At 39.2% G+C, this 13,806-nt stretch overlaps 1 protein-coding gene across 3 annotated transcripts in view; it reads right to left on the minus strand.

The window, feature by feature from the left end:
* LOC150082046 (TBC1 domain family member 1-like) overlaps nucleotides 1-13,806 on the minus strand; it is a 402,976-nt gene that overhangs the window by 17,891 nt on the left and 371,279 nt on the right. For 2 of the 3 annotated variants that reach the window (XM_090379078.1, XM_090379077.1), the window contains one exon: nucleotides 7,256-7,429. In XM_090379078.1, coding sequence (XP_090235204.1) covers nucleotides 7,256-7,429 — 174 coding nt within the window. Of the gene's footprint in view, nucleotides 1-7,255; nucleotides 7,430-13,806 lie in introns of those variants that run through there. The other variant, XM_090379079.1, reaches the window with a different exon arrangement.

The raw sequence follows: 13,806 nt of genomic DNA on the forward strand, positions 1-13,806 counted from the left end.
AAACATTCAGTGACCTAAGTAGTTAGGCCACCATGTCGATATATAAAAGGAGTAAAAGTACAAAACATATGAACAAAGGAATGCCAAATCAATTTTAAATTCGAGTAAAAAGGTTTACTGATTTTAAAAAGTTAAAAACAGCAGACACATTGTCATTGTCGGATAAAACCTGACTGAGTGTATAAGGCTCAGCCAGAGGACTAAAAGCGGTAAAATAAAAATCACGTTCATGTCTAAAACGTGGACACTCGGTTAAAATGTGGCGTATGCTTAAATAGGTGTCACAATTCTCACACATAGGACTGTCATCTGCCCTCAGCAAAAAAGCATGTGTAAGATGACTGTGTCCTATGCGGAGCCGAGCTAAAACAACTTCCTCTCTGCGATTCCTGCGCAGACCAGACTGCCAATGTCGGATTACAGGCTTTATCTGATAGAGCTTGTTTGTGACTTGCTCATGCCAGGATTGTTGCCATTGGGACAGTAATTTATCGTGTATTAACTGCCTGTAGTCTGTATAGGGGACTAACAGGCAATAAGTGTTGTGGGGTTTGGGTGACCTGGCCGCAGCATCTGCCAGTTCATTTCCCACTATCCCAATGTGGCTTGGGATCCAGCAGAAACGAATGTCAAATGAACACTCAAACCAGGAATGCAACGTCTGCTGAATCCGGGTCACAAATGTATGAGGATTATACCTCATACCCGATAAAGCCTGCAGTGTACTTAGAGAATCAGTGTACACCATACACTTTTGATACCTTTGGGTTTTAATGTGGTCCAAGGCTAACTCTATAGCATACAACTCAGCTGTATATATGCTGCATTGTTGGGGAATCTTTCCAGATATAGAAAGACCTGGAAAGATAGCAGCAGATCCAACAGACAGCTCTGACTTCGAGCCATCAGTGAAGACAGGCAAGAAGTCGGAATATTCGGTCCGGTGGGCAGCGTAGAGTTGGTGGTAGACAAAAGATGGAGTTATGGACTTACCCCAATTTTTAAGGGAGAAGTCGCATGATGGAATGCGAGCATGCCAGGGTGGAAGTGATTGCCTTGGTGACTGGGCAACATTGTCTACCGTGATGTCGAGCTCTCTGAGCAGATCTTGGACACGGATACCAAAAGGCCGATTGGCAGTCTGACGAGTGTTATATAAGTTTTCCCATTGTGGCTTGAAAACGGACATCCACGTAGGGTTGTCTGGCAGGGATTTTAATTTAACAGTATATTTTAAAGACAATTGCTTTTGTCGCAATGACAGTGGTGGTTCAGATGCTTCAACATATAAACTCTGGACAGGTGATGTTCTAAATGCTCCAGTAGCAATACGGATGGCTTGGTGGTGGACTGGGTCCAGCCATCTAAGTACGCTGTTTCTAGCCGAAGTATACACTTGGGACACATAATCTAGTTTAGATCGGACAAGTGCACGATAAAGGCTGAGCAAAGTGGAGCAGTCTGCTCCCCATTTATTAGAGGAAATAGAGTGTAGGAGATTCAACCCTCTTGTGCACTTTGTCCACAGTTGACGAATATAAGGTAAAAATGTCAACTTCTTGTCGAAAATGAGCCCCAAGAATTTTGTCTCGGGTGCTACTGGAATGATGTCTTGTCCGAGTTTAAGTTCTGGTTCAGGGTGAAGGTTCCGTTTGCGACAAAAGTGTACGCAGACAGTCTTCTGTGGCGAGAACCTAAAACCATTAGTCACTGCCCAAGAGTTGACGTGGTCTATGGCATGCTGCAATTGTCTTTCGATGACCCTCATATTGCATGACTGCAAAAAGATGCTAAAGTCATCTACAAAGAGGGCACTGTTTACGGTAGGAGGAAGTTGTTCGGTTATAGAGTTAACTTTGATTGCAAAAAGCGTAACACTTAAAACTGATCCTTGTGGAACTCCCTCTTCTTGGCAAAATGGTCGGGAGAGGGTGGATCCTACACGAACTTGGAAAGACCGGTCTGTAAGGAAGTTTTTGATAAAGAGGGCAATGTGTCCTCTAAGACCAAAGTTATATATATCTTTTAAAATTCCATATCTCCAAGCCGTGTCATACGCTTTTTCCATATCAAAGAAAACTGACACCTGGTGCTCACGTTTTAGGAAAGCATCACGTATAGATGTTTCCAAGCGGATTAAATGGTCAAGTGTTGACCTGTTCCTTCGGAAGCCACACTGTATCCTGGAAAGGAGGTCGTTAGCTTCTAAATACCACAAGAGACGAGCATTGACCATTCTTTCCAGGATCTTGCACAAGCAGCTCGTCAAAGCGATAGGACGGTAATTGTTTGGTGTTTTTGGATCCTTTCCTGGTTTCGGAAAGGGAAGGATAGTTGCCACATGCCATGAGTCCGGAAATGTCTCTTCAATATAGATTCTATTATAGAGACGGAGCAAACGATCCATGGATTCCAATGAAAGATGTTTAATCATCTCATAATGGATGTCATCTGGCCCAACAGCACTCGCCTTGGAGTGTAAGAGTGCTGCTTTCAGCTCCCACTGTGTAAAGGGCCGATTGTATTCCTCGCGATTGTTAGAGGACAGCTTTAGGTGATGTTTTTCTGCTCTCTGCTTGTGTGCGAGGAACTCTGGGGGGTAAGCAGTTTCTGAAGACACTTTAGCAAATGTCTCCCCGAGAGTATTTGCAATTGCAGTTAGATCTGCAATTGTACATCCATTATGTTCCAGGATCGATGAAGGGTGTGAGTTGTATTTGCCCTTCATTTTCCGAACTTTGTCCCAGATGACTTTGGGATTGGTGGCCCGTGTAAGGGAAGATGTAAATTTGATCCAAGATTCCTTTTGGCTCTGACGTCTAATGTACCGTGCTTTGGCACGTGCACGTTTGAAGGCTATTAAATTATCTGTGGTGGGGTAACGACGAAATATTCCCCATGCTTTGTTTTGAGCCTTCCTAGCTGCTGTGCATTCTCCATTCCACCATGGTTTTGGAAAACGTGGAAAGCGGGACGATGTCCTGGGAATTGCAACTGCTGCTGCCTGGACTATACTTTCTGTGATGTCTTTTACTGCCTCATTAATTGGCTCCTGGCCGACTATAGTGGTATTAAACGTTGCCAGATGACGAAAGGCATTCCAGTCGGCATGATCGATCTTCCAACGTGGTATCCTCGACTGGTGACATTGTCTCCCATTTGAAATGGTGGATAACACGGGGAAGTGATCACTACCATAAAGGTTTTCTTCAACCTCCCATGTACTCAGAGGCAGGAGGGAAGGGGAGCAGATGGAAAGATCAATGGCAGTAAATGAACGGGTAGCCGAGTGAAAAAAGGTGTTAGATCCCACATTTAGAAGGGCCAGATCATTGTTTTCAAGCAATCGCTCAATAATCCGACCTCTTCTGTTGATGTCAGAACTACCCCACAGCGGATTATGTCCATTGAAATCCCCCAATAATAGAAAAGGGGGTGGCAGTTGCTTGATGAGATCATTAAGGTCTGCCTGGGCGGTGTCGTTCCCAGGTGGCAAATAAATGGAGCAGACAGTTAAAAGGAACCCAACCGTAAGACGAACTGCTACAGCCTCCAGATTAGTGGTAAGAAGCACAACTTGAAAGGGGTTATGGTTACCCACAAGGATAGCGACTCCTCCGTGGGCAGGTCCATCCCCAGCTCTGTCTCTGCGAATAACTGAGCAGTTACGTAAGTAAGGGTCCTCGTTTGCCTTTAAATACGTCTCCTGTAAGCAAAAGCAAGTTGGTTCATGCTTACTCAGGAGAGCCTTGATGTCATCTCTATTTCTACGAAATCCACGGCAATTCCATTGGAGAAATTTAAATGTACCCATTATTTTGATTTACTGGGTCCATCTGGTGGCTTCCGAAGGGCTGAGGGCTTAATTTTCTCAGTCCTGGGTTTATCTCTCTTTGGAAAGACTGGACGTTGGCCTGTATCCATTTCTTCTTAGTCTTTCGCAAAGAGTTCCAGGACAGAGTCGTCCTGTACCTCCTTATTTTCGACATCCATTGTCTCTTGAATTGTAGATGCCTGTTCCCCTTTCTTCAGAGTTTCTTTAGTACTCTGTTTTGGAAGTGGTGGAGCACTAGGAGGTACGGATATAGCAGTGGCGGCTGACTGTGATTTTTGGGTGGGCTTTTCGGAACTTAATAAATAGCGCGCAATGTGGGTAAAAGACTCCCTTGGTGGAATACTCATATCAGTCTGAGTACCAATGGTACTTTTCCCAGAAGCTTTCTGGGCATATGAGGGCTTGGCGCTATTTATAGGTTGGATGCGTCTTCTGGCCTCCTGATAGGAGATGTTTAGCTCTGTTTTTAGTTTCTGAATTTCCTTCTCCTCTTTCCACCGCTGGCATGCTCGAGAGTATGCAGGGTGTTCCCCTTGGCAGTTTGTACAACTTGGCTTAGAAGCTAAACATTCCTTGCTCTCGTGGTCTTTGGCACCACATCGAGCACAGGCAGGGTTACCACGACAAGCTGTTTGAGAGTGGCCATACTTTTGGCATTTAAAACACCTCAGTGGGTTCGGGATATAAATCCTCACTGGGCAGTTTAAATAGCCTGCTTTTATAGAACTTGGAGGCCGTGGGGTGTTGAACGTCACGATGAGAACTCGGGTAGGGACGAGATTCCCATCCTTCCGCATCGATATTCTTTTGACAGCCGTCACTCCTTGGTCTTTAAGTTCAGAGCAGATCTCTTCTTCAGAAACATGAAGAAGATCCCACTCTGATATGACACCGCGTGAGAAATTCAAGGTTTTATGGGGGGAAACGACTATGGGTAGTCCCCCTAACGATGTGGCTTTCAGTAGTTTCTGTGCATGTTTTTGGCTTGCAGCCTCAACTAAAATGTCTCCAGAACGTAGCCTTTTTACAGATTTTGGAGATCCTGTCAACCCTTCTAATCCTTTCTGGATGAAAAAGGGTGATATTTTCCCGAGTGTCTGCTCTCCGGTGGAATGGAGAATGAGGAAAAGCGGTGTCACTGATGGTGGTGTATCCTCAGTTCTGGCTCTTTTTGCAGAGGTATTTTCTGTGGTTTCGTCTCGATTAGGTAGGGGCCTTGTTGGGGCCCCAGAAGAAAGATTTAAATTACTCATAGGAGTAAAGAGAAAGTGTCTGATGCCTAAGTACCTCACCCACCACGGAGCCCTACGAGGGGGCGCACACTCGTGAACTAGCAGGTACTGCGTACACGAATGGGACGCCGAGTTCGCTTAGAACACCATACCCACATTACCAATAAGTCTTTATCCCGTCCCAGGACCAAAGGGAGGGAGACTTATTGGAACGCAGTTGACCCTAGCAGTATAGAACCACCCGCCGATTGATCCCAGTCGAGCCGGTCCGGGACCACCCGTCTCGTCGAAGCAGGGGCCAAAGTGGTGTATTGAAGCTGGGCCCCTCAACCACCAGGATCCCCCTTTCCGCTTCCACGGGTCGCGGCGCACGGCTGCACACGCCGGATTCCAATGGTGTAACCCTGGAACCAAGGTATGGGCGTTGGATCCCAGTGATGCTAATCTGGAAAACCAGCAGCATCACTGGGAGGTCCCCTCACCACGTACAGGTGCCCACGTTGAGGGGCAAGTTGATGCAGTCTACACAGATATATTGATAAAGTCCCTCATGAACAACTTCTGGAAAAACTTAAGCTATATATTATGCATCGTTCCTTGAGCGTTATCATCAATCAAATGAACTTGGACCATTTTATACCACTAAGTGGAGTACCTCAAGGCTTCCCCCCCCCAAGGTCCTCTACTTTTCATTGTTTTCATAAATGATCTTCTTTCCTTCCTTCATCTGCACCTCCAATATTCAAGTTGCTCTCTATGCAGATGATCTTAAGATCTACTCAGTAGTGAAGGAGATTACCGACTCTCAACAGCTTCAATTTGCCCTCAATAAATTCTCTCTGTGGCTATCTCTGAATGGCTTGTCTGCTAACCCCTAGAAGTGCAAAGTAATCTCTTTCTCATCCTGCAGATCTCCACAACTAATAAATATGGAGTACAATTAACTCTGTGATCGAGAGGTATGACCGAGTTAACAACTTGGGAATTCTCTTCTCTAGCAGTGCTAAATTTGATGCCCAATGTCCTTAAAGTCACCAGCAAAGCATTCAAAACACTGGGATTTATCAAATGGAACGCCTACAAGTTCAAAAACTACAGATATGCTGCAATCCTTTATAAACTATTGTTATGCCAATTCTTGAATTCAGCTCACCCATCTGGAATCCTCACACCAAGACTTTAATTAACAAAATTGAAGCAGTTCAAAAAAATTTTGTCCGCTACCTTATGTTCTGTAATCCTCTAATTTATCATAAATCGCTGTGTGATTACTTTCATCTGAGGCCTCTGTGCACTTGAAGAGTTATTGCCGACATCACCCTTCTAGCCAAAGTAATCACTGAAACCTATGAAACATCTGATATCCTTAGCAAAATCAACTTCAATGCTCCTTGCAGACAAGTCAGGAACCTTATGTTGTTTTGCCTTGACTCTGCTACCACTGACTTTATGAAGTTCAGTCCACTGAACAGAATCAGCAAATCAGCAATGACTCTTTTATTGACTTTTTTAAAAACTCCAAATCAATGATGAACTCCATCCACAAGTTTGCCTCTTCTCTTGAACTACAAAGTGATTAGCTCTCATAGAATTATTGTAGTTTATTATTATTTGTTTTACTATTTTCTGTTCTCTAATTAATTTATTATTTGTTTTACCGGTAACTTAACTTAATGCATACCTCTTTTGTACATATGATTTTAATGTTTGAATCTATATCAATGTTTAACTTATTGTTGGACTCATTATTATCAACTCTTCACTATTCTGCTCTCAGATACACTGTTAATGTTTACCTGCTGCGTATCTTGTTATTAATAAAATTTTAAAAAATAAAATTAAAAATCTGTAGATTAGTCCCTTTGCATCCAACTAACTCACACCATACAGATTCTATGCTGGCAGACAACCTCCGACTAAAGAAAAGCTCTTTTTCTTCTCAGGTTCTAAGATCATACTTTGACCACAGTTCACCTTAAAGCAGCCTGGCTAATAGGCCTAAAGGCAAACCATGAGGAAAGAGGGCTTACTTTGGGTTGAAGTGAAAAATCAAAAAAAAAAACAAAAAAAAAACAGGACAGGACAGTGATGAATGGTGAATATAAGGCTGATAGTCCAAGATTGGTTTATACTATCATAGGGACCTACACACCTATGACAAATTTGGACAATGTATTTTTCTACTTACCTGCTGCTGTTCTTGCAATTCCCTGTTCTGATATTTAAGCATCTTATTTGCTTCCTCCAATTTTCTCATATTTGAAACTTCCTCTGTTAGAGGCCTATAAAGCATTCCTTCACGAAGTACATCATACTCTAGTTCATAAATATAGAGTTGTTCGCTAAAGTCAAGGGAAAAAGCCTAACAAAAAAATTATCAATTTTTTAAATTTCATATCTTCAGATTAAAGATATTTACTACTTGAAAGAAAACAATTCAATGATATGCAAATAATTATCAGAAATCAAGCACCTTATTGTAATATATTTACTTAAGTTATTTATGTTATTTCATAATTTTGTTCATTAGAGCACTGACCAAGCAGAAATTAAAAAAAAAAAACAAATACAGTCAGTCCTCATATAACACGGTAGTTGTGTTCCTAGAAACCCTCGTGCAATGCAAAGCTGTGCAATATAAATAACAGGCCTTATGGGAAAAACAGGGTTAGGTGCCGACCACCCAAGATTGAACACACATTTGTATCCAAAACATTACCAAACACAATAAACAATCATAATAAAATATTGTTAATGCTCTAATCGTAAGCAAACTTGTTCCTGATCTCTTTGTTTGATCTTCTATCCAAACAGATAACAGATGTTACATCTCTTCCAATTCTTGTGTCTTGATCTAATGTCTTTTGTTACACTTTGAGTTGTTCCTGCTATAAAAGGAGCTTTTATTTTCTCTGCATTCTTTCTAATTGTTCTCAGCAGTTAGATTATGTTATTTCTTAACTTAACCTTAAAGGTTAAGTTAGGAAATAAGGTTTCCTAACTTCGTCTGCCATGCCAACATGACAATAAATATATCATTCTCGACTTCTACTGCCACTACTGATAACATGCACCGTCTGTTTACCAAAAATGCAGGGAGAAACTGCAGTAGTGGCAAACTAGTTTGCCATGGTTCTTGTGTTGTCTTTCTTTACCTTAGGCGCTTTTCTTTTGCTCTAACCTGCAGTATCTTCACCATCACACTTCCTTTTCATGCCGTTTTCAAGTATTTTACTCATTTTCAGGAATAAAGCACTATTCGAGTATAAAAAGAACAAAAATGAGGAGGCACATTTGATAAACACAAAGAGAGAAGTGCACATGTAGCAACTGAGTAAAACAATGCAGTAAGTGTTGCATTCAGCTGTTGTGATTCTGCTGCATTTGTTTGGCTTTTCGTTTACAACCATTTCTTGTAAACGAAAAGCCAAATCATGCATAAACAAATCTGGTTTGTGTTATATGCGACATCGTTATTTATAAATCGTGTATTTGTGTAGTGCTAACGTGTGTTATATGAGGACTGACTGTACTTTAATTTAAAGCCAATAAAATTCATACAATATTGCAATATATATAAAAAAATATATAATAAACTTACTGTAAGGTATACATAATTTAAAAAAAAAAAGGTACAAATTAAAAAATAAAACCAAATTTTGACAATACTTTTGTGAAAAAACATAAACCTCCTAGTATAAGGTCTATTTATAATACAAGAAAGTTGGTCTTCACCAAACAGAGATAGGTGGGATCATGGGATCCCCAGACTAAGTTCAGTGTGTTACACAATGGGACTCTGACTTTTATTTTTACTAAATATGTACATACCCAACCACAATCACTAAACTTATTATTATTCTTTTTCAAGCTATTGTCCCTCTCTACATTGACACATTTTTGCCATCACTATGGCAAGGCCGTAATACAAAAAAGAAGTAGGCAGACTGCATAATCAGTTCAGGACACCATGCTTGTTTGTCATTTTTCTTAAATTTCTGCTTTTCCGGGTATTTCTTCATTGGCCCAAACAAGTGATAATTACTAGAAGTTAAATCCAGACCGAAAGAGGGATGGTTCATGGTTTCCCAGCCAAAGGCTGGCAACACCTTTTGTGGCAATGGGAAATTGTGGGAGCGAAGTTAAAAAAGTATGTAATTAATGATATTGAAATTTTGCAAGATTATTTAATGAAAAAACTTTCGAGCCTACAGACCAGTAAGGCTCCTGGAGTTGATGGAATATACCCTATAATCTTAAGGGAGGCTGCAAGCGAGTGCACTGAACCATTGAGGCTAATTATGCGACCATCACTAGACTCTGGGGAGATTTCTTGGATTGAAAAAGTGCAAATGTGTCTCCCATACATAAGGGTGGCTCTAAAAGTGAAGTTGGAAATTATCGACCTGTCAGTCTGACTTCAGTAGTAGGGAAAATCATGGAGGCAATGATCAAGGGTGGAATTCAGGATCATTTGGATCGAATTGAAATTCTCAAGGATACTCAGCATGGTTTTGTAAAGGGAAAATCATGTTTAACGAATCTGGTTCGCTATTTCGAAAGGGTCACTCACGAGCTGGATTTAGGGAATAATTTCGACATTGTTTATTTAGATTTCAGCAAAGCTTTTGACTCAGTCCCACATGAGCAGTTGCTTTATAAGCTGGAACAGGTTGGAATCACTGGGAAAATCGTTAGATGGATAGAAGGATGGCTTCAGGGTAGGAGGCAGAGGGTTGTGATAAATGGCTATTCCTCAGATTGGGTTGATGTAATAAGTGGGGTTCCCCAAAGATCAGTATTAGGACCACTGTTGTTTTTAATTTTCATAAACGACATTGATGAAGGGATAGAGGGCGTGATGTCTAAATTTGCAGATGGTGGTAAAATTGGTAGAGTAGTTAATGATCACTGTCAAGCTGAGCTTCAGAGAGATGTAGATAGACTTCAGGAATGGTCAGAAAAATGGCAGCTATGCTTTAATCCAAAAAAGTGTAAGGTTAGGTACGATAAGGTCAGACATGAAATTCTCTGAGCATTGTAAACAGGCTGCAAGGAAGGCCCATGGTGTCTTATCAATGATCTATCGAACTTTTGCAAGTAGAGATAGGGACGTGATTATCCCATTATATAAGGCTTATGTTAGACCACACTTGGAATACTGTGTTCAAGTATGGAGACCGCACCTAAAGAAATACATCGAGCTTCTTGAAAGGGTGCAAAGAAGGGTAACTCGCCTGGTGAGATCGGCAAAAGGGCGTCCTTATGAAGAAAGACTTCAAATATGTGGGTTGCAGAGTTTGGAAACTAGACACTTTAGAGGAGATTTGATTGAGGTGTTTAAGGCTCTGAGAGGCATCAGTAAAATGAATGAGGACGAAATTTTCAAGATTATAAATGATGCTAGAACTAGGGGACATAAATTCAAGTTATGGGGGGGGGGGAAATGTTTAGATTGGACTGCAGGAAGTTTTATTTTAGCCAGCGAGTTATAAATTACTGGAATAAGTTTCCTACATGGGTGGTAGAGGCTGACAGTTTGGGGAAATTCAAAGGTCATCTGGATAGTACTTTCGGGTAAGGGAAGCGCATAGGATGATAGGTTTAATTTCCCTTTTTTTTTTATTATTAATTATTATTATTATTTTTTTTTTTGTTTTGTTTGGATTTTTTTTTTTTTTTTTTTTTTTTTTTTGGCTGATGCAGCATAAGCCATAGGCTTTCTTGCACCATGCAGCCATTACTAATACTAATACTGTTTGCCAAATTTGCTGTATATGGACATGATTATCATCCAGCAGAATAATAAGAATGTTTTAGAAACTTTCAAAGTTTCTAAAACATTTCTAACAAATTTCTGTACATACAACATTGAGAAGCAAGTTGATCTAATAGTGAGCACTAGCTGTTGCACAAGTTGGTGGTTGGTTTCATGTCATATGAATATGACATGAAATTAATAATATAGTTTAAAATATTTCATAAAATTTTTTAAGACACATAAGTGCTTACTTCAATATTCATGAGTATTTTTTTTTAATTCCAGTAAACCCATAAAAATTATTTTGAAGTTGATGTCGATAAAAAAGAAAAATTGATGCTGAGTGTCGTGTTTTTAATGAGCGGGAGCCAATTAATTACTTTTTTTCCACTGCTCAGTGATACTTGCACATGTCTTATTTGCAATGAAGCCTTGTCGGTGTTCAAGGAATATAATCTGAAACGTCACTACACCACAAAACACACCTCAAATTATAATAAATTTCAAGGAGGTTTGCAGCAGAAAAAACTCCAAGAACTAACCCAAACTTTTCAAAGTCAACAACAGAAGATTAGAACTTTTACTCATCAAAATTTATCTGCAGTTAGAGCTGGTTTTCAAGCCTCCCAAATCATTGCCAAAGAAGGAAAACCCTTTACAGATGGAGAATTTGTAAAACAAATTTGTTTGGCAATTGCAGAAGTATGTCCTGAGAAAATAAAGAATTCTGCATCTGTAAGTTTATCTTCATCAACTGTAATGAGAAGAACTGAAGGTTTAGGAGCCAATGTTCAAAATCAACTCATAGAAAAAGGTCATATTTTTACACATTTTTCAATAGCAATTTATGAGAGTGGAGATACAAGCCATACAGTTCAATTACTAATTTATATCTGAGGTGTAAATTAAAATTTTGCAGTAACCAAAGAGCTAGTTGCATTAAAAAGCTTGAAAGATATAACAACAGGGGAAAATATATTTTTCAGTGTTTCAGAAGCAATTGACAGCCTCAAATTGAATTGGGATTTGCTATCAACGGTTAACAACGGATGGTGCTAAAAATATAGTCGGTACTAAAACTGGGTTCGTTCGTCAGATTCATAAATATCTTGAGAGTAAAAATATTTTTAAAAAATGCAATTTCAGTGTATAATTCACCAGCAGTCTTTGTGCAGAAAACTTTTGGGTGTAGATTCAGCCATATCAACTGTTAATATCAACAGTAAATTTTATTCGCAAGGCTGGTTTGAATCATCGGCAATTCAAAAAATTTTCTTGAAACTATTGAGGCTGAATACGGTGATTTGTTGTACCATACTGAAGTACGATGGCTGAGTCACAGTAACATGTTGAAGCAATTTTTTGAACTTAGGGTCGAAATAGATCTATTTATGAAAAAAAAATTTAAACCTGTTCTGGAACAGTCAGACCTCAAATAGTTGTGGAACCTTGCCTCTTTAACAGATATATGTCAACACCTGAATTATCTTAATATGAAACTACAAGGATGAGACAAACTTGTCAACGAATTGTATTATAATGTCAAAGCACTTGAAACAAAACTGGAGTTATTTAAACGTCAGCTACTTCGGATTAGTTTTTCACATTTTCCATGTTGTGATAATTTATCTAAAAATATGCCTAGTTGTAATTTTCCCACTGAAAATTTTGTTCAAAACGTTAATTTGTTGCAGGAAAATTATGCGGTAAATTTTCTGATTTTAAAAATAATTCAAAGGTGTTTGAACTTTTTAAAAATCTGTTTGACAGACCCGCCAACAATGTTGATGAGAATTTACAATTAGAGTTGGTAGATCGATCTAATGATGCACTGAATGCGATATTTAAAAATGAAAATCTAATTCAATTTTATTCAACATTATCTGAGTCAGATTATTCAAAAATTAAAAATTTTGGAAGAAAGGTTACATCAATTTTCGGAAGTACATATGTGTCCAGACCCTTTCAAAAATGAAATACATAAAATCAAAAATATGATCACATCTAACTGACCCACATTTACATGACTTTTTAAGATTGGAACTAGTACTTTAAAACCCAATATTACAAAACTTAGTCACGTTCTACAACCACATTCATCACATTAATTATAATTTTGTTGAATTACAAACTGTATTTTTATGAAATTACAATAAATAAGTAATAATTAATTTTGTTGTATTACTGACTGTATTTTTGTGATTAGTACAATAAATAAATAATAATTAAAATTTGATATAAACAAACTGGTATGTTTTATATTAACATATCCATCGATTTATTTTTGAATCTGTAAATATAGGTAGGTATAAAATTTGTTTCTCTGCATAATCTTAAAGTTATGCAGAGAATGCAGTTTTCAGAAATTAAGAATTTTCTCAAGCTTGCCAAGTATTCCAAAAAGTCATGTGACCCGCTTCTCTAAAAGATGGAGGACCCCTGATTTGAAGGAAGGAAAAGATATCAGGAATACTGCCATCATCTGCTGAAACCTGACAAGTGCAAAAGGCTTGGAGAAGTGTCTAAAAATAATGAAAATAGTATGATCATTCATTAAAGAAACACAGGCAGTCAATTTATGTATATACATTGAGTGATCACTGAATTATGACCACCTACCTAATACTTCATAGATCCTCCTTTTGCCCTCAGTACAGCAGCTATCCAACGTGGCACTAATTCAACAAGATGTTGGAAGCGTTCAGGAGGTATGGCCTGTGTGTAATGCGGTCAGCAATGCAGGTATGGAGGTGATTGGTGTATCCTGACACCTGAAATACCTTTCCATAGTGTCCCACAAGTGCTCTATGGGATTGATATCAGGGGAGTTCGGAGGCCAATCGGTATGCTGGAAGTCAGAACTGTATTCCTCAAATCATTCCTGCACATCAAGTGCCCGATGGCTCAGCACATTGTCATCTTGGAAGACACCATCGGCAATCAGGAAAAAGTTGTTGTTGTTATTTGGTTTTTAGGAG

The sequence above is a fragment of the Mastigoproctus giganteus genome, chromosome 8 (assembly GCF_048544385.1).
Source record: "Mastigoproctus giganteus isolate SK-2022 chromosome 8, ASM4854438v1, whole genome shotgun sequence".
Taxonomy (NCBI): Eukaryota; Metazoa; Arthropoda; class Arachnida; order Uropygi; family Thelyphonidae; genus Mastigoproctus; species Mastigoproctus giganteus.